This window comes from Papio anubis, chromosome 3, assembly GCF_008728515.1.
Source record: "Papio anubis isolate 15944 chromosome 3, Panubis1.0, whole genome shotgun sequence".
NCBI lineage: Eukaryota > Metazoa > Chordata > Mammalia > Primates > Cercopithecidae > Papio > Papio anubis.
In genome coordinates, this window is record NC_044978.1 from 76,806,813 (window position 1) to 76,828,755 (window position 21,943).

The 21,943-nt window shown below is 39.3% G+C and overlaps 2 protein-coding genes across 20 annotated transcripts in view; one reads left to right on the forward strand and one right to left on the reverse strand.

Annotated features, from left to right (window-relative positions):
• The window catches only part of ALPK1 (alpha kinase 1), a 142,592-nt gene that overhangs the window by 114,819 nt on the left and 5,830 nt on the right, over positions 1-21,943 (reverse strand). For 5 of the 18 annotated variants that reach the window (XM_031664348.1, XM_031664347.1, XM_031664339.1 and 2 more), the window contains exon 2: positions 14,886-14,937. Coding sequence is in view for 9 of the 18 variants with exons in the window: in XM_031664325.1 (XP_031520185.1) it covers positions 6,395-6,598 (204 nt within the window). In the remaining 9 variants the exon portion in view is untranslated. Of the gene's footprint in view, positions 1-6,394; positions 6,883-11,537; positions 14,861-14,885; positions 14,938-21,943 lie in introns of those variants that run through there. The other 13 variants (XM_031664336.1, XM_031664337.1, XM_031664329.1 and 10 more) reach the window with 10 other exon arrangements.
• Positions 18,890-21,943, forward strand: part of TIFA (TRAF interacting protein with forkhead associated domain) — a 30,615-nt gene continuing 27,561 nt past the window's right edge. Inside the window, exon 1 of one of the 2 annotated variants that reach the window (XM_031664352.1) lies at positions 18,890-18,976. The gene's annotated coding sequence lies outside the window, so the exon portion shown is untranslated. The remainder of the gene's footprint in view (positions 18,977-21,943) is intronic. The other variant, XM_031664350.1, reaches the window with a different exon arrangement.

The window sequence follows — 21,943 nt, forward strand, 5'->3', positions numbered from 1 at the left end:
TAAACAGACTTTAAGTGTTAACTCAAATTGTATACTTTGCCTACAAGGAAAGAAAATCACAGTGCAATTCAAAGACAGAGCTGAAAGGTTGGGTTAGATGATGAGGAAATTGAAAGGAACAAGATTGAAGGATAATGACAAGGAGGTTTAGGGTAGAGATACACGTATGGATATGGATGGACCTCACAGAATGGGTTTACAATATCAGGATACTTGTGCCCCATGTAAATGTCCACCAAAGGGCTCCCACTACAGAACACACCCTCTCAATAATCAGCTGGCAAAAGACCAGTACTGCACATGTCAGTTTTCCTGTCTCCCTACTCTCACTATTGTTCCTCAATGAGTTCAAGAAAAAAGTAGCCATGGTGACAAAGATGGAGGTTATTATGCATGGACTCAACCACATGAAGTTCCCCTCACCACAGCAGATCTGACTACCACCACTATCAAATGCTTGAAACGCCAGCATAGTGAGCCCTCCATTTAGCTCTAATCCCGAGGGATGAGGGTGGAACAGCTAACCTCCTGTTGGCTGTTCATAGTGAACCTCTTTCATCATGGATTTGTAGCAATTTTTCTCCCTGGAATGGACATTCGTTCTGGATGTAGGTTTGGCTCCCTTGCTATGCTTCTCTTAACAATACCGTCTGTGGACTTACTGAAAGCTTAATTCACCCACATTAGTCCATACAACACTGCCTCTGGCCAAGGATGCTACAGGACAGGGCGTTTCCCACAGGATTCATTGGTCATACCATAACCCTGGAGCAGCTGGCCTTATAGAGCAAAGCAATAATCTATTACATACTCCGTTTTAGAGCCAGCTGGAAGACATGAGGCATGAATACTGGTGTAGAGAAAATGGTATATTCTCTGAATCAATAACCAATATATGGTGTTGTTTCACCCAAGGACAGGTCACATAGGTCCAGGAATCAAAGGGAAGAAGTGAAAGTAGAACCTCTCACATCACTGGGAGTGCTAGATTTAGTAGATTATAACTCTAGCCTTTTAACCAGTTGCAAAAACAAGGACCGTTGCCAGTATTCAAATTTCCCTGTTTGTGTGGTAGTGCATATGTTCATACCTAAACCCATTTCTTTTTTCCCCTCTCCCTGTTGCCTATTAATTTATACAGGCTACAATGGTGGTGATTACCTTTATAGCTTAGTCTGTGAATGACATGTAGGTACTTTTATAAAACTGTTGCCAAATGTCTCCTTTCTCTTATTTAAGTGTTCATGCAATAAATTCTTCCTGGAATTAAGTTTCAAAAATAAGTCTGCATTTACGGATGAACTTACACACACCCCTTTACTGACTGATGAAACCAGCTTGTTCCTCTTCTGACTTGGTTGCCTGGAGGCTGAGAACTTTCTGTAAGCTCTATTGTATGATTCATTCAACACAGGTTTCCAGGACCCAAGTTTCTTTCTTCGTTTATTCTAAATGGTTTCTGATCAGCGTTTTTCAATTTAACTTTTCCTTACATTGGATTTTTGTACATTTTAGTAGTGCATGTCACTTCAATTCCTTTTCACATGTACTTACGTAAATACGTAAGTAAATAAATAAACTGAGCCTTTAGTGAAGTAGTTTGTGGCTTCCCCTTAGCAGGTCGGTCACACAGTAGCCTGTTCATTCAACCAGTATTTATTAAGTGCTTACCATGTACAGACATGACAGGCCTATACCCCCCATCCTTGTGCGTGTCTTCATGTCCTTGACTATTGCTGTGATTTCATGTCAGAGGCCCCATTGTCAGCCTCATGAGCAATGCCATGGGGTGATATATTGCTGCTCTTATTTGGACTGTCTTCCAGAGACTATTCCTGATTGTTCCTCACTCCCATCCCCTGAAGTCTGCCTTCCACTAATGGGTGCCTTTAAATCCAAATCCACTCTTAGATAACATCTTATAATTTCTGAATTCTCCGATAACTTTTATACTTTCCTATTTTAGGTTAACTGCAACCTTATGGCTTTTAGAAGCTACCCCAAAACCAAAATGGCCTCATCCTGAGAGCCAAGGGCTTTCTTTGTTTTGAAATAAAAAAGTACAATACGTGGGTCTGGGCAGGGGTAATGTTCTCAGGGAACACAAACATTGTAGTTTCTGGAAAGATGTGTTCTTTACTGGCAATAGTGAACTAGCATTTCAGTTATAAGTCAGGCTCTTCAGAGTTTGATTGGTAAAAATAAATGGATTGGACTGGGCACAGTCTACTCAGCTTTTCTCTTTTTCTATTGTTTAGGAATACTGTTTGTCTAATATGGGTACAATTCTCCATAAGTGCTTGGATTATTTTCCTCTTTTTCTCCCTAAACTGATTTTTCCTCCTTCCTGCCTTCTTGTTCTTCCCAAGCATGTATATTTATTCTTTCATTCATTCAACATTTTCCTAAGCACCTACTATATGCCAGCGCTCCACGATGTGAAGGGTAAAGGGATGAAAACGGCACAGTCTCTGGACTCTAGAAGCACACATCTGTGTGGAGGCCAATCTGTAGAAAATGATTACAGCCTTGTGATAAACGACAGAGCAGAGGCACCGTGGAAGCCTAGTGATGTCCCTTCACCTGACGCACAAGCTGCGAGGCTCTCTGGGGATAATGACCCTGCTTTCTAATGCAGCACAAGGTCATCAATCTATCATGTTGGGTGAGATGCCGGGCTCTTTCACAGCTGAAAGAACCAACAAAACATCCCAGGCCACCGCATGAGCAGGCACAGTTTTGGAAGTCACACTAATTTTCCCACAAATCCACATATATGCAATGTGACCCGGGATAGTAAAACTAGTACTCCAAAGTAGAATTTTAAGGAAAAAAATTCATATTTCTCACGTAAGGCACAGAGATTACACAAAAGTATTAAAGAGCTTTCTTAGGAGTCCTGAATGCCCGGTGTGGCACTCCAGAAGTCTCTGTCAGTCAGTGAAATGATGTCAATAAAGGATGGTAATTGGTCCCTAAAGGATTGCCTTGGGGAGTGTGAAGAACAAATACTCAACAGTGGCAACAAGCGAGCAAGGGAGGGTATAATTATTTATCTAGATCAAAAGATGTGGATACTTTGGACATGTAGGATGTAGTCAGATAATTAAGTAGTGTTACGTATGCATTTCTGCACTCCCCAAGAGACTTCCAGGAAAGCTATTTACCTTCCCCGTTTGATACTTCTTGCTCTTGTATCAATGACTAGCAGCCAGTGTGAACAGAGCCAAAACCTTTCTACCAGCAGCTAATGCAGTCTAGTCCCGCAACAGTGGGCATGACTGCGAGTGGGCTCTTGTCCACAGACACAAGGAACCTGGTGTGTCAGCAAAGAATCTTTGGGCCTGTGGTCATAAACAGAACTTATTAATGTATTGACTTTACTTAGTCCTCTCGTCAACAAAACAAAAACCACAGCTTTCTTTTTTAGATACTTATTGCTTAGCATTCCCCCTATCCAAGTTCGCCATCTACAGGTCATATCATTTACAAATTGCTTTTAAGGTCTTCAGAAGATTGCATATGAGACTTCACGTGTGCCTCCTATTCAGGGAGGTGATACTACTAATCCTTGATTGATGCCACAACTGATGGCTATTACTGTATCACTATTCTCTTGTTAGATATTGACTGCACTCTTCTTTTACGTTATCACTCAGGGATTTAGGGTAAAAAGGTAATAGTGAAAAAAGTGTATGTTTTAGTGCCATATTTCTTAACTTGTTAGAAAAATTCACTCTTTTTTGGTTAACATAAAAGTATCAGCTTATTAAAGATCACAGAGCTTGTTAGTAAGTTGCAGAGTTGGTGTTGGAATGCAGATCTGTCTCACTTCAAACCTGCACTGTGAACAAATTCATCATACTGTCTCTGAATATTTTGTTTTTCTATATTTCAAACCTAGAATGACTGCCTATGGCTTTTCAACTACCCTCTCCCCCTCACTTTGAAATATACTCTCCTGGGCAGGGGGCATCTCCCTACTGCTTCAGTGAGCAGGAAAGAGTGACCCTTCTTGATGTACTGCACAGTGACTGAGAATACAGGCAGAAATGCAGAGAAGCCTCTTGCACCACCACGTTAGTCCAGCAGCGTTCCAGAAGTCCAAGGTGAAACCGTAACCCGCTCCTCCTCTTCCTGGAGCTTAACTTGGCAAGTGCCTCCTGATCAGACCTCTATTCATTTGGAGTCCTCCCTGTGGGCTCTAAATGAACCCCTGTTCAATCAGCAATGCCTAGATTTATGTACACAGAGGGGCTGAGGCCTGCTCTGCAAAAGCATCCTCAAGTTGGAGTTTCTGTCATATTTTTCTTCGGAGGTTGCCTTTTAAGAAGACCATCAAGAAATTAAAGACACCCAAACTAGTTTTGGCATAAAGGGGAATGTATTGGTGGACATGAGGACAGGAAATGCAGACAGTCCTCATGTGGAATTAGAACAAGGAAACGGAAAGCTGTTAGTGCAAGGCTGCCTCTCTTTCTCTCTCTCTCTCCACAGTCTGATTTATTCATTCCATAAAGACTTGAATGCCTACTATGTGTCAGGCACCTTGCTAGGTAGGTGGGGCAAGAGTACCTAAAGAGGTAAACGAAACAGACAAGGTCCACTTCATCTCTCCCTGTAGACCATCTTCATCTGATCCATTTACGATGGCTTTGCATGACCTCTCGACTCAAGCATTTAACAGAAACTAACTCAGTTGCAGCGTCCTTAGTTTAAGGATAAAATCTTAGCACAAGGCATGGCTTGTTCCTTCCAGTGTTTAATCAGGTATACAACAAGGGGGCTGGTAGCAGGGAGGTTTGCATAGACAATCTCAATAGTCAGGGAAAAATAAATTATGTAAAAATGGGATGTTGGGAAGGAGAAACTGACTGGTGAAAGAAATGATGATCATCTCTACTGCAAAGACTTTCAAAGATAAAGGGATGATGAAGGTTTCCATAAACTTGAGGAAAGAAGGGGAAAGAGCCCTAGGAAGGCCAGGCACTCATGCTGAGGTAGGAAAAGCTTTGATGGCTCATCCAGAGGCACCAGTTTGAGTGTGAGGGGAGACTCTGAGTAAGGCACTGCTCGCTCACACAGCCTCTCACCCAGGGCCTTAGGGAAGCCTGGGTGAAATCCCTTGGGAGGGTAGAAGGGAGCGGAGAGAAGAGGGGAATTACAAATCTTAAAAACAAGGCCTTCCCTGGAGTGCCTGAAAAACTCATAGTTGCTTAAAAGCTCAAATTATTTAAGGTTGCCTGAAACATTTGTGAACCCTGGAGGCAATCAATCTCCAATTATGAGAGCAGCAGATGGAGAGCAGTGATAGTACAGCAGTGGCTCATGAAGACTGGAAGGCATCCAGGAAAAAGAGGGCAGGGAGGCTAAAAGTTGAGATGTGCGATAACAAAACTCTGTATGACTGCCCCTTAAGACACGACTACTGTGGTCCGGAGAAGGAGTATTTACAATCATCAATGTAAATGTGAACTCTACTCACGGGTCTGGACTTTGAACTTGAATATCCTAAATATGCCTCAAGTCCCTCATTTCTAATACCATCACAAAATGTTTCAGCTTAACTCCTGCCCTTCAAGGGAATCTTCGGAGGATACAATATTTCATTTGCTTAAACTATACATTTCTAAGGAAGTGTTTAAGTCTGACCAAATTTATTCATATGATCTACTTTGATTTGTAGTTCAATTTACAATTTTGGGGAAAAAGTCATGGCTGGTAAATGGGAATAGTGTCTAAAGTTTTCAAAGAAATTTGGTCCATGCCAAAAGGCTGCATATATAAAGAGCTGTGATTACTGTAATGCTGATTTAGGGAGACAGGTGCATTACCTTAGGTAATTTGAACTTCATCAGTGATTACTTTGTATAGTGAGTCCTAGATTCATCTTCCATGAAGTAATGTGCTTAGGTATTTTATTATAAAGCCAAGTAGTCTACAATGTCTTAGCTTTTGTTATGCTTCTGATTTTTCCTCCTTATCAGGTCTGAAATTTGAAACTATTCCCTCAAGAGATTCACTCTATTTGCCTTTTTTTTTTGGTTACTCAGTGTCTCTCCTTCTTCTCATTAATTAATTAATTTGCTTCAACAAATATTTATTGAACCCCTCTGATGTTCCAGGGTAACCAAAATTCTTACTTTCACAGAATAGTTTTGGGACAGACAATCTACCACGAGCTCTGGGCATCTCTGCAAGTTCTTGCAGTGTGTGTCAAGAATGAGAGATCAGGTCTGGTGCAGTAGCTAACACCTATAATTCCAACATTTTGGGAGGCTGAGGCAGGATGATCATTTGAAGTCATGAGTTTGAAACCAGCCTGGGCACACAGTGAGACTCTCATTGCTATAAAATAAAAATAAAAATATTAGCCTGTAGTGGTGGCGCATACCTGTAGTCTTAGCTCCTCAGGATGCTGAGAGGGAGGATTTCTTGGGTCCAAGAGTTTGAAGTTGCAGTGAATTATGATTGTGCCACTGCACTCCATCCAGGGCAATAGAGTTAGACCCTGTTTGAAAACAACAACAACAACAAAAAACAAAATCCCACCAGGCCAACCTCTCCTTACCTGGGACTTTATTAGAATTTGCAGCATCTTTGAGGAATGAGGTCATGTCTCTCACTGGGACAAAGAGCAGGCTTTTCGTAAAAGCAGTGGCTCCCTAAGCCCAGCGTTCCTTGGCTGCAATAGAGACAAACCCACTGACTGCATGCACGGCATCCATTGGCCCACTCACTACTACTCCAGTGGGACTTGGAGGACGTGAGGAGCAGATGTCAGCATGATGTTCATGCTGCTTGATATACTATGGGTACTAAAACCCTTTGTCTCTGACCCAGGAGTTTCATGTCTTCTGCCAACATCCATGAAATAACAGGCTATATAAGGAGAGTAAAAACTTATTAGGAGAGTAAAAGCAAATTACAGACCTTGACAAACTTAATATTTTCCAAGAATTGCATCACTCCTAGATGAGCCTCTCACAGAGTAAAATTTTATGTAATTTCCTAAATATTCATCTTCACTGAAATAGGATAAAGGAAAAAATGGCAACTTTATTTGACATACATTTATTTTTTGTGTGTTCTATGTTGTCCAAAATGTATAGCCTGCGTATTACCAATTCCATGCTCTTCAAAAAAAACCAAATTCTTAAAGATTAAGATTTGTGGCAATTTTCTTCCAATAATGCAAATTAACCAAAGTTTTCTGGATACCTGCTATGTGCCAGGATCTGTAAGGCGATATGAGGATGAATTAGACACAGTTCTAGAACTTTAGGGCTCAGCGTTTACTAGCGATGACAGACACAAATATCTCTGAAATAAAAGGCTGAATCTGCTCAGATATAGTTAAATTCCAAGCAAAGAATGGGCAAAGAATGATTGTGATTTGTAGTTTAATTTACCATTTTGAGGGAAAAAAATAATGTTTTTTTTTTTTTCAGGGAAAGGAGGTTCAATTAAGTTATGCTTTGTTTAGAAGACTGACTAGGACATTGAAAGATTGGTAGGACTCCAGCCAGTGGAAGTGAAAGGGGTACGGTCTGTGGAGCAGGGGTGGATGGCGGTCTGAAAAGATGCACATCAGGCAGATGTGGTGAGATGTGGGGCACAGCAAGAGCAAAGACACAGAGGGACCTTGCAGAGAATGACTGGGGTCAGCATGAAGTCCAGGTTCTCAGGGGTGGCTGTGGCTGGGTTGATGACTGACACAAACTTTAATCAAGTTTAGGTGCTCAGGGAACCATGGGGCATTTTAACAACACTTTAAGTTGACAAAGTACTTTATTGCTGTATAGCAACTACTCAAATACTCTTTAGTAATGTTATTTCCATGAATTTGTTAATTTTACCTTATCTATTTTATTTATTTTTAAAGGAAATAAATGGCATAAGTGGGTATTAAGAATTTAAGTTGTTCTTCAGTCCTATTTCAATTTCACTTAATTTCCCCTTTTTGATTTGAGGCCAAACTCATTGATTGGGGGCCCTGTGGTAGATTGATTTCTATTTTTTTGTTTTTCTCCACTGTAACAAATGAATTAATTATGCAGCTTTGTTTAATATCTGTCTTCCTCACTATAATTTAAACTCCAAGAAGGCAGGAAATGAGTTTGTTTTGTTCTCTTCTATAACCTCAGTACCTTGAATTACTCTTAGCACATAGTAGGTGCTCAAAAAATTGCTGTTGTCGTTAAATGTTTATAAAAGCAGATAGATGCAAGCTAAATTCGGGTAACCTATCTTGTTGATTAAACCTATGCATTGCTTACTGTTGATGAGTTGCAAATATTCCTTTTTATTTCAGGGATATCTGTAGTGTTCAAAGGGGGTAAGATGCCTTTTGTCATCTCTAAAGTATTAAATTCCCTGCCTACACTCTATAAGTGACAAGAACAACATGCTTAATTTTAACTGATACTCTTGTCTCTTTGAAATAATGTAAAATTTTTAGAATATCTCTCAATGTTGATTCTCATCAGTCTTACCAGAAATTTCCACAAAATTTGCTTTATAAGTACATTATCAGATTATCTGAAAATTCTGTGACAATGTTTATGTCAAAGCTTCTGGCCCATAAAATAAGCCAATTTGGGTGTTAATGAGGATGCCAGCACCAACAAATGTTTGCCGTCATTCACATCAACCCCCATCTTGGCGGTTTTCTGCAATTTCTGATAGTAAGTTGGTTCTTCTTTCTAGTGCCTCACTGCCGCCCTCTACTGGTGGCACTTATCAGTACAGGTATAAGCAATTTCACTTTTAACTAGTATGTTTATACTTACAGAACAGGTCTAAATAAATTAGAAGACTTAGTAATGGCCTGGAAAAATGGAAAATTTTGTGGAACATTAAAATAGCAGTGCAGATTATTCAACTGACAAATACTCATATTTGAATTTCATTTCAGTAAAGATCCATTAATCTTTTTGAATTTTGTCTTATGAGAAAACTCACTAATCCACTGTCCCAAAATCTATGATGTTTCCATATAGCAGTGATTAAAATTATAGTTATATGCAAATACATGGAAATTAAATAACCTGCTCCTGAATGATTGTTGGGTCAACAATAAAATCAAGGTGGAAATTTAAAAATTATTTGAACAGAATGATAACAGTGACATAACCTACAAAATCTCTGGGATACAGCAAAGGCAGTGCTAAGAGGAAAGTTCATAGCATTAAATGCCTACATCAAAACGTCTAAAAGAACACAAATAGACAATCTAAGGTCATACTTCAAGGAGCTAGAGAAACAAGAACAAACCAAACCCAAACCCAGCAGAAGAAAAGAAATAACCAAGATCAGAGCAGAACTAAATAAAATTGAAACAAAAAATACAAAAGGTAAATGAAATGAAAAGCTGGTTCTTTGAAAAGTTAAATAAAATTGATAGACCATTAGTGAGATTAACCAAGAAAAGAAAAGAGAAGATTCAAGTAAGTTCAATTAGAAAAGAAAGGGTGATATTGGCCGGGCGTGGTGGCTCACACCTGTAATCCCAGCACTTTGGGAGGTCAAGGCGGGTGGATCACAAGGTCAGGAGATCGAGACCATCCTGGCTAGCACAGTGAAACTCCGTCTGCTAAAAATACAAAAAAATTAGCCGGGCGTGGTGGTGGGCACCTGTAGTCCCAGATATTTGGGAGGCTGAGGCAGGAGAATGGCGTGAACCCGGGAGGTGGAGCTTGCCATGAGCCGAGATCACGCCACTGCACTCCAGCCTGGATGAAAGCGAGACTCTGCCTCAAAAAAAAAAGAAAAAAAAAAAAAAAAAAAAAAGAAGTGAGTGATATTACAACCAATATCATAGAAATACAAAAGATCATTCAAGGCTACTGAACACCTTTACACACATGAACTAGAAAATCTAGAGGAAATTAATAACTTTCTGGAAATATACAACCCTCCTAGATTAAACCAGGAAGAAATAGAAACTCTGAACAGACCAATAACAGTAAGTGAGATTGAAATGGTAACTAAAAAGTTAGCAACAAAAAAAGTTCAGGACCAGATGAATTCACAGCTGAATTATACCAGACATTTAAAGACGAATGGTACCAATCCTATTGAAACTGTTCCAAAAGATAAAGAGAGAATCCTTCCTAAATCATTCTATGAAGTCAGTATCGCCCTAATATCAAAACCAGGAAAGGACATAACAAAAAAAGAAAACTACACGCCAATATTCCTGATGAACATAGATGCAAAAATCCTGAACAAAATACTAGCTAACAGAATCCAACAGCATATAAAAAAGATAATCGACCATGATCAGGTGGGTTTCATACCGGGATGCAGGGATGGTTTAACATCTGCGAGGCAATAAATGTGATACACCACATAAACAGAATTAAAAATAAAAATCACATGATCACCTCGATAGATGCAGAAAAAGCATTTGACAAAATCCAGCATCTCTTTATAATTAAAACTCTCAACAAAATTGTCATAGAAGGGGCATACCATAAGGTAATAAACGCCATTTGTGACAAACCCATAGTCAACATTATACCAAATGGGGAAAAGATGAAAGCATTCCCCCTGAGAAATGGAACAAGACAAGGATGCCCACTTTCACAGCTTCTATTCAGCATAGCACTGGAAGTCCTAGCCAGAGCAATTGGATAAGAGAAAGAAATAAAGGGCATCCAAATTGGTAATGAGGAAGTCAAACTGTCACTGTTAGCTGATGACATGATTGTATACCTAGAAAACCCTAAGGACTCATCCAAAAAGCTCCTAGAACTGTAAAGTAAAGTTTCAGGATACAAAATTAATATACACAAAACAGTAGTAAAGTTTTAATTAAGTAAAGTTTCAGGATACAAAATTAATGTACACAAATCAGTAGCTCTGCTATATACCAACAGTGACCAAGCTGAGATTCAAATCAAGAACTCAACCCCTTTTAAAATAGATGCAAAAAAATAAAATACTTAGGAATATACTTAACCAAGGAGGTGAAAAACCTCTACAAGGAAAACTACAAAACACTGCTGAAAGAAATGATAGATGACACCAACAAATGGAAACACATCCCATGCTCATGGATGGATAGAATCAATATTGTGAAAATAGCATACTGCCAGAAGCAATCTACAAATTCAATGCAATTCCCATCAAAGTACCATCATCATTTTTCACAGAATTAGAAAAAAATAATTCTAAAGTTCATATGGAACCAGAAAAGAGCCAGCACAGTCAAAGCAAGACTAAACAAAAAGAACACATCTGGAGACATCACACTTCCTGATTTCAAACTATACTATAAGGCCATAGTCACGAAACGGAATGGTATTATTGGTATAAAAATAGTCATGTAGTCATTTTAGAGTGACTAAGTATATAAGAGAAATACTGATAATGCAAAAGAGCCTTATCTATTAAATGTACCATGGGTCCATAACTTGCAAACAATGCTGGTTCTGAACATGTACATGACCCCAAAGTCTTTGGTCATGTTCTCTTGTCTCCTTCCTTACTCTCAGCACACACCCCACAGGCAACAAAGCTGCCAACCTCACCTCATAAATATGGTCTTTGCTTCTCAGTCTCTCTTCTTTCTGCATCTTTCAGGCTTTCTCCCTCTTTAGTTTGAACCACTAGCCTCCAGGCTGGTCTTCCCGCCACTTGTCTCTTTCCCAGTTCCCATTCTTTATGCTTCATGTGCTGCCCAGATAGGTTCTTAGAAAGCAGAACTGACTGTGTTACTTTCCTACTTAGAAACTCCTGGTGCATTGTTGCCTATAGGATGAAACCCAAACTCCTGAACTTGGCGTGGAGGGTCCAAGCTGCCATATTCAGCACTACCTGCCATCAGTGTAGCTTCTGCCACTGTGAACTTGCCCTTAGGACTCTGGAATGGTGACCCCAGGACTCTGTTTTCAACTCTATGGCAGATTCTGACATCATGCTTTGTCATAATTCAGTTACTTAACTGTTTCCCAGTAGACTGTGACTCCTGTGGATGACCACAGTGTCTCACTCATTTTTTTCATCTCAGCGTCTCATGCTTTGACTAGCACACTGTAGAAGTTGTTAACGGACACCTAAATGAATGAATGAATGAAAGTTCCTCTCCCCATTTTTATCTAATAAACTCATCAGTTTTCAAGTCTTAGGTTATAAAGGTGCTTCTCTAAAGACTTTCTTGACTCTAATATGGCAGAATTAATTGCTGTCATGGTAGTTGCATATACTCCAGTGTTCCATGTTAGGTCATAAACAACAAAAGCAACCTGGAGGAGTGAAAAGGATATGAGCTTTGGAGGCAAATGACCCTGGGCTAATCACTTAGCCTTGACACTCACTGTTTGTGTCACCTTCAATAAGTAGCTCAGCTTTTCTGAAATGAATATTCGTCTCCTCATCTTTAAACGGAGTTAACGCCACTTCCTCATAGGACTGAGGGAAAGATTAAATAAGCAAGTAAAAGTTCATGACACATGAAAATTTCATTTCCTCCCCCTGGGGTGAAGACCCTATTTAATTTATACCTAGGTTCCCAGAACTTCAGAAATTCAGTAAATGTTTGGTAAGTAAATAAATGATTCTGAGTTGTAGTTAGTCAAAAGTAGTGTAAGTATATACTTTAAAAAGGTCTTTTAAACTAATACAATTGTTTATTAATTCCTTTCTACTCAGTATAAATATCACTTCCTAATACTCTGAAATGTCTTGAATCAAATTCTTCTCATTTTAATGATTATAGTATCTAAAGTATACACACGTCTTGTGGTTTGAGGCATATTTTCAGACCTTTCAACTACACTTCGATTTGTACATTTCCTTTATGTCACTGTAAAGTATGTTTGTGAAGTGTTTGAATAGTAAGTAACATTTATTTTGTAATGGTATGTATATCACAATTTTAAGTAAGACAAAGCAAAAATAAAACTGTTCATACAGTGTAATAGCAGCTCTGTAAAAAATCATCAAAAACCATGGACATTTTCTGCCAGAAGTTGAAAAATCCATCCTAACATTTATATAGAATCTCAAGGGACTTTGAATAGCTAAAACAATTTTGAAAAAAAGGAAAATTGAAAGACTCACACTTCCTGATTTCAAAACTTACAATGAAGCTATAGTAATCCAAACAGTAGTATAGACCATCGATGTATAAGAAGCCCAGAAATAAATCATCATATATAGGGTCACATGATTTCCAACAGGAGTGCCAAGACCATCCAATGAGGAAAGAATAGTTTTTTTTCAACAAATGGTATTTGGAAAACTATATCCACATACAGAAGAATGAAGTGGGGCCTTTACTTTACAACACCACCTACAAAAATTAACTCAAAATGGATCAAAGACCCAAATGTAAGAGTTAAAACTAGAAAACTCTTAGAAGAACACATAGGAGGAAGGCTTCATGGAAATAGGGTTTGGTAGTGATTTTTTTTTTATATGACATGGAAAGCACAGGCAACAAAAGAAAAAATAGATAAATTAGACTACATCAAAATTGAAAACTTTGGGCGTCAAAGGCACAATCAGCAGAATGAAAAGGAAACCTAGAAATGAGAACAAATATTTGCAAATCATGTAGCTGACAATGAGTTAATATCCAGACTATATAAAGAACAACTGTAACTCAACAACAAAAAAACAACCCAATTAAAAAATGGGCAGAGCATTAGCATTTGAAAGAACAATTTTGGAAACTTAAAGCTCAGTTAATTCGGATCTGTTATTTGATTTATCCATTAAAGTTTTTTGTTGTTGTTTAAAGTGCTTATCAGCATAATGATAAATGTCACGCACATTTGTGAAGAAACATCCTTTTTGGTCTCTTTTGGGAATGGCAGGCACTCCTTGATCTTTATGAATGACAGGTTACTGTTTTGCCTTACTTTATGTAGTGGAATAAAGCAGACAAAGCTTGAAAAAAATGGGCAAAGTTTGAATAGACATTTCTCCAAAGAAGATACACAAATGGCAATGAGTACAGAAAAAGTCTCCAACATCACTAATCATTACAGAAATGCAGATCAAAAGCACAATGAGATACTACCTCACACCCATTAAGATGGCTACTATGAAAAAAAAGCAGAAAATAACATGTTGGAAAGGTTGTGGAGAAATCAGAACTCTTGTGCACTATTGACAGGATGTCACTGTATGGTAGTTCCTCAGAATGTTAAAAATAGAATTACCATATGATCTAGGAATTTCACTCCAAATACACCTAAAAGCATTGAAAGCAGCAACTCAAGGAGATATTTGTATACCCATGTCCATTACATGATCAGCAATAGCCAAAATATGGAAGCAGTCCACTGAATGGATGAATGGAGAAACCAAATTGGTATGTACATGCAATAAAATATTATTCCACCTTAAAAAGGAAGGCAATTCTGACATATGGATGAACATTGAGGACATTATGCTGAGTGAAGGAAGCCAGGCACAAGAGGACAAATACAGCATGATATCACTTATATGAAGTACCTAGAGTAGTCACATTGATAGACACAAAAAGGAAAATGGTGTTTGCCAGGGGCTGGGGAAGACAGAAATGGGAGTTATTGTTTACTGGGTGCAGAGTTTCAAATTTGTGAGATAAAAAAGACTTCTGTGGATGGATGGTAGTTATTGCAGTGCAACAATATGAATGTACTTAATACCATTGAAATGTGCACTTAAAATTGTTAAGATGGTACATTTTACATTATGTGTATTTTACCACAATTTTTTAAAATTATTGAAGAATAATCAGAAGGAAATACAATAAAATGTGGAATGTTTGTCTCTAAGTGGTACTTTTCTACTATTTTCCTCTTCTTTTCCTATTTTCTACAATGACTATGTATTGCTATGTAGTTAGGAAAAAATAACTTAATTCAAAAGTTTCATAGAAAACTTACCCAAAGTTTGAGTTCATTGGATTTCAATCCATTCCTGATTTAGAAGAACTTCCTAGTTAAGAAAAAGACATAAAAACAGAGGACTTTGTTATAATTAGAGAATAAACAGAAGAAGGAATAATCTCTACTCTATTTCCTGCATTATGTCATGAGCATTGTTGCATGTTTGCTATTTGAAACATCGGATAAGGGAACAGGAAGGTCAAGTTCCTGAGTTGCAAATGAGTGCGGAGAAGTTACAATTGTAGCATCACTGTCCATCACTTTAGATATAAAAGGAAAAAGAATGTCACATCAAGGGAGACCAGATCCTGCCCAGAGTGCTTGACTGGGGGACAAACCTCTTTTGGTTTCCTGCCTCCCTTAAATAGGGGAAAGGGCTTCAAATTTCTCCTTAAACTTTTGAAGAAGTTCAACCATAAAGAAGAGAAAACTCACCATCAGAGGATCAAACTATCAGTGGTGGTCATATCTGATAATTTCATTATGCGTGAAATAAAAGGAGTTTGCTGAAAAACCTTTGGGGTTGATACGTTATCTCCTGGAGTCCTGAAACTTTCATCCACTGACTTTAAAAAAGTCTCTTTACTACTTTTGGGGCCTGCCAGAAAAATGGGAATCCCCCAGTTATTTATACAAAAATGTTGCTAACGAAGTTTGCAATAATAATTACTACTTTATCGTATATTAAAATGACAATGTGGCCGGGCACAGTATCTTGCACCTGTAATCCCAGCACTTCGGGAGGCTGAGGCAGGCAGATCACGTGAGGTCAAGAGTTCAAGACCAGTCTGGCCAAAACATGGTGAAACCTCATCTCTACTAAAAATACAAAATTAGCCAGGTGTGGTGGGGTGTGCCTGTAATCTCAGCTACTCAGGAGGCTGAGGCAGGAGAATCGTTTGAATCCAGGAAGCAGAAGTTGCAGTGAGCCAAGATTAGGCCACTGCACTCCAGCCTGGGCAACAGAGCAAGGCTGTCTCAAAAAAAAAAAAAAAAAAAAGAAGGCAATGGATTACTCTTCCCAGTAATTTACATTTTTTCACCTCTCCTATAACCCTCTCAAAGGCCAGCTTATTCTCCTACAGCCCCTAAACCACCATCCTAGATAGAGGTCTCCTGTTCTTAACTGCCACTTATGAACCTTGCTTTCACACACTCCTATCCCCAACTTTGGAATTCATGTCACCAGATTCTATTCTCCCACTGCCCTTCATTGTTGCTATCTGCTGCCAGTTCTCAGGGCATTTTGGCTCCTGGATCACTTGGTCTCCACAAACCACTCTTATTCTTGGATATTTCAATAATCATGTGATGATCCAGGACTCTCCGTTCCTTGAAATCGTTTCTTCCAAAGATGTCCTTGACACAACCTCAGTCATTCACTTCCATGGTCATACAGCCTAAACTTTGTTATCATCAATCACAGCAACTCTTCCAGATTTTTGAATTCATGAATCTCTCTCTCTATTCACTAGTACCCATCTTGTCCCCTTTTAGTCTCCAAAATCCAACAATCCTAAAATCCCACTGGGACTTCGAATCTATGGATCCTATTCCTGAACTCTTACTGTTCTTTTATGATCTGTTTACCTTCTGCTCACTTAGGACTATTTCATTCTGTCTCTTCCTCCTCCACCCTCATCCTTACCAGACAAGGACTTCCACAGGCTACCACTCCCTTCTACGAATCTAACGGCAGCTGCACCCCATACTCTGTCAACCCTTTGGCTACCAGATAGGGACCACTCATGCTCTTATCTAAAACCAAGAACTCCATTTGGGCACTAAGTCCACCTGTGTTTCTATTCAAGGGCAGCAGCATTTCTCTCGTCTTCCTCTCTCAATCTTTTACATTGTCAAGCTTTTGCTGTCCTTTGGCTCATTCCTATCTGTTTACAAGCATGCCATTATTTCTTTCATCTTAGAAGAAAAATCTCTTCATCTCACTTTCATCAGTAGTTATTGTCTTTTTTAGCAAAATTCCTTGAAAGAATTGTCTCTACTTGAGCTTCCAACCTCTCCCTTCCCATTCTCTTTTAAACGCATTCTAATTAGACTTTTGTCCCATTATGCCACGGAAACTAATTTTGTCAAAGTCACTGATCAACTCCATGTTGCTAAATCCAGCCCTCAATTATTATTATTATTACTTTTTTTGAGATGGAGTCACCGTCTGTCACCCAGGCTGGAGAACAATGGGGCAATCTTGACTCACTACAACCTCCCTCCCAGGTTCAAGTGATTCTTCTGCCTCAGCCTCCCGAGTAGCTGCGATTACAGGCATTTGCTGCCACACCTGACTAATTTTTGTATTTTTAGTAGAGATGGGTTTTCACCATGTTGGCCAGTCTGGTCTCGAACTCCTGACATCAAGTGATTCGCCTGCCCCGGCCTCCCAAAGTGTTGGGATTACAGGCGTGAGCCACCATGCCTGGCCTCTAGCAGTCAATTCTTACTCCTTATTTTAGTTGACCTGCCAAAAATGTGTGACATAGAACCTCCCTCCTCTGCTGTGTTCCAGGAAACCATACTCTCTTGGTTTTCCTCCTGTATTACTGATCACTCCTTAGTCTTTTTGGCTGGTTCCTGCTCTTCTTCTAGATCCCTTGATGTTGGAATATGCAAAGGCTCAGTCTCAAACTATCTTCCTTTCTCCATCTAAACCTATTCCTTGGTGATTTCATTCAGTTCATGGTTGTAAATACCACATATGTATTAGTAATCATCAAATTCCTATCTCCAGCCCAAACTTCACCTTAAACTTCAGATGCATATTTTCAAATGTTAACTTGGTATCTGCACTTGAGTTCACATTGAACCCCTGGTTGGCCTCTGTTAATGACTGAACCTTGTCAGCAGAGTGAAATGAAAGGCCAACTGTTGATGAGCTGGGCATTCAAAAGAGGCTGAATAGGAGCAGGTGGGTGACCGGAAGGGCCATGCCTTGTGGAAGGAACTTGGCTGGAAGGAACTGCTTGGCTTCCTCCTGTTCACTTTCAATTTGTGCATGGGCAGCTGTAGTCTTAACAAGGTTTTCTCCTGACAACTATGACTTGTGGGGATAACTGTCTTGAGACACTGTGGGACTTCTGAAACCTGTTTGCTGCATAATAACTAAGGCTTTTCTGTTCTTTCACTGTGACTTCCTTTTTCACACACAATAACTACTGGCTTGCAAATGAGAGGTATTACCAGCCTACTCAATGTTTCCAGATTTCTGACAAGGGCTAAAGAAGTATTTAAATCATTAAAATCTTAAAGAGTCTCTGTGCTGTAGTTGTCTTTAATATATTTTTAAGAATCTAGGCCAGGCGTGGTGGCTCACACCTGTAATCCCAGCACTTTGGGAGGCCGAGGTGGGCGGATCACGAGGTCAGGAGATCGAGACCATCCTAACTAACACGGTGAAACCCCGTCTCTCCCAAAAATACAAAAAAATTAGCCAGGCGTGGTGCCGGGAGCCTGTAGTCCCAGTTACACACGAGGCTGAGGCAGGAGAATGGTGTGAACCCAGGAGGCGGAGCTTAGAGTGAGCCAAGATCACGCCACTGTACTCCAGCCTGGGCTACAGAGCAAGACTCCATCTCAAAAAAAAAAAAAATAATAATAATCTAGATTTTTGAAACATAGTATCATTAGAAAGCAAAACAGTGTCATTGTAAAAAAATTTGGAGAAAAATAATATATAAAAGAATATAAGTATTATCTATGATCCCACTAAGAAATAAGCACTATGAATATTTTATTAGTTTTTCTTTGTATAGCTATAGTATTTATAATGAAATTTTAAAAAGTGTAAGTTTTCAAAATTTAAGTATTCTTTGTCTGACTACAGTTGACCAGTCTTTGTGCCTCTAGATTGAGATGCCCAGGTGTACTCAGAAATGATTTAGCAAAACACTGTGTCCCCCTGTGTGTTTTGGTGTGTGTGCTTCCTCTCACTCATGTTACAGTTAACGTGGTAATGTTTCCACACGTGCTAACTTCTGTTTTTCTTTCAGCCTTGCTTTAAAGCTGGACATCCTCACCACTCTGCCTGCCCCGACCTACTTAACACAAATGACTAACCCCGATAGCAAGCATCATCGGTGAGTGCCAACCTTTATCAAAACCCTTTCCTAGAAAAGATCTCTGGTATCTTGATATCGGGCAGGCATGGCGCAGTTGATAGCTGGAAGGAGGGAGTGGGGTAAGGCTAGAACCTCCCCTGGAGCTGGCTGTGAAAGTCAGGAAGGCACCTTGAAGGACAGTCAGGGCTTCAGGTTCTTGGGAGAGCGTGCTCTGGCAAGTGTGTCATCTCAGGCAAAGCAGATCTAAACAGACAATTGGCAGTTCTGGTAACCAGCAGGGTTAGAATGGATTAAGCACGCAGCCTGAGGTAGAGAGATGGAGTCATGCTAACAGCCTAGCATAGCAAGGAGGTGGAAATAGTAATCATTACCATTTATTGAGTAAATACTGCTACCAATAATGGTCAACTCATAAAACTGTAGTGAGTGTTAAGATAACGTATACAAGCATTGTAACAGAAAGGCTGACACACGGAACATGCTTAACAAATACTTATTGAAGAATAATGCATGCCACTTATTGTTATTAACTATCATTATTCAGCACTGGTGAACAGATGAGAGTGTCATTTAGGGTGGGGGAAGGGGGCTGCTTCCTTACATCTTTAAACACTGCCTGCTCATGGATTTCCTCCACCCCATGATCTATCCAGTTCATGGTGGATCCCAACCACATGGTAAATCTCGTGCTTCCAAGTGAGTGCTTTTTTGCATTTATTGCACACTAGGTAACCTGGGTTCTAATCCCGACTCCATCACAAACCAGCTATGTGTGAACTTGCGCAGTCAACTTTCCCCGCTAGACCTCAGTTTCCTCCTATCTAAAGTTGGGGATTTTTGCTAAAGTCTTTAAAGTCCCTTTCGATTCTGTGATTCTGTAGTGCTACTTCCACCCTCCCGAAGTTCAGCAGCAGGTGACCAGGGATCAGTGCCAGCCTGGTCTGCTACAGCAGGATATACGTAGACTCAATTTGTTTCTATCAAGCATTGCTATAAAGGTCTTAATATATTAACTCATTCAATTAAAAAAAAAAAAACTTAAGGAAAAGGGACGTTGTTATCCTCATGTTATGGATGAGAAAATTAAGGCCCTTAGTGATTAACTTGGTCATGGCCAAAAAGCAAGGAAGAGACAAAGCTGATACTAACACAGGCAGTCAATGTATCATATTAAAAGCATCCTGTCCTACAGGTTCCCATTTACACTTGATAAAGGTATCCTAGATTAGGTGTTATTTTGAATAGATAGTAAAGTCTTGTTTTTAAATAACCTGAAAGAACAAGAGCAAAAACTTGGCCATGCTATGGATAAGCTGCTTTAAAATACACACCTGCTGATACAGAATCTATAGTATTCATTTTGGGACTCTTTAAATATATTTAAATGGAGCAAATATTCAGGGTGTGTTGTTTTGTTATGTAACACCAAATCAAAGGAGGCATCTGGAAGGATCTGGAGCCTTTCAAATGTTACAACCTTCTACCATTTCTAGTTGAGCAGGTGTTATTATATACTTATGAGAAAATAGATGCCGTTCTTCAAGTGTTATGTTGATGAATTTATGAATTAATTTTTCAATTTAACCCATGTAGTGTCTCCCTTGTGAGCCAGAGCTCTAATAACAGTGTTGTTCATGTCAAGGTTTCTTTACCCAAGATAGCATTATTTTTACCCAGACTTTTCATCAGAACTATTGAGATGTATTTTTCGTCTTGTGACAAGAAGATCAAGACTATTCCTGACTGCATGACACATTGTAGGTGGACAATACAGAAAAAAATTGAGTAGGATAGTAGAGATCCATGAAATTTTATTTATTTAGCAAATCTGTATTGTCCACCTACAATGTGTCATGCTTTGGGCTAGGTACTAGGAATTCAGAGATAAAAAAATATATAGTCTTGATCTTCAAAAAGAGCTAGTTGTGTACAGAGATGAAGAAGAAATCATCACAATTTATTTCAATAAGTTCTTGAGTAGAGAAAAGCTCCGGGTCCTAAGAAATGGCTAACCTAACAGGACAAAGTGGCCACTGACTTTGGTAGAAAGCAGTCATATAAGTCAAGCCTCCCAGGGTAGTGATTGCTGAGCCAAATCCCAGAAATAAAACAGGGCCAAAGGAAAGGAAAATGGTCTTGCAAGGGTGGAAAAGTGCATTAGTGGTGACAAGAGTATGGCATGGTTGGGAAAGAACAAGTAGCTTGACACTACTGAAGTTTAGCTTCATCTGGGGTGTTGGAGAGGAATAAAAGATGTGACTGGAGAAGCATGTAGCTGGGAAAGCAAGAAGGCTATAAAGATATGTGCTCAGAAAAGGAGGCCTCTGAACAGCATGATCTGATACAAATCGTTCAAAAACAGCCCTGCACCCAGACTAGAGATGGAGGAGATCAGGGTATGGTGCAGGATGCTGAGGGCCTGAACCAAGTGAGAATGGATCGATATGGTAGATTCAAAAGATATTTAGAGAATGGAATCAATGTGACTTCAAAATTGATTAGCTATTGTTGATTTTTTAAAAAATAAGACATCTAGGGTGACTTCAAAGTTTTTGGCTTGGCTGAATCTAGGGTGAATTTTAGTGCCAGACAGTAATATGAAAAGTACTGGTGGAGGCAGTAAATGATGAGTTCAATTTTGAAAATGTTAGATGTGAGATGCCTGTGGAATGCAGAGTAGAAATGGTAAGTAAGTATTTGGATAGGAGTCTAGACTCAGGGAGAGGAATGGCAGGGCCTTTAATATGTTAGTGTTAAGTACATCCAAGGTGAACATACAGCAAGAGAGAAAGAGGGTAGAGAGCAGAATCTAACATGTATAATGGGGCAGAGAAATAAAATAGAGAAGTAAGAGCAGCCAGAGACGTGGGAGAAAGATCAGAAGATCAGATGTGGCAGGAAGATCACTCAAGGTGATATGGAAACCAAAGGAGGGAATTTAGAGAAAAAGAGTTAGTATCATAATAGTGTCATAATTGCAGAGAG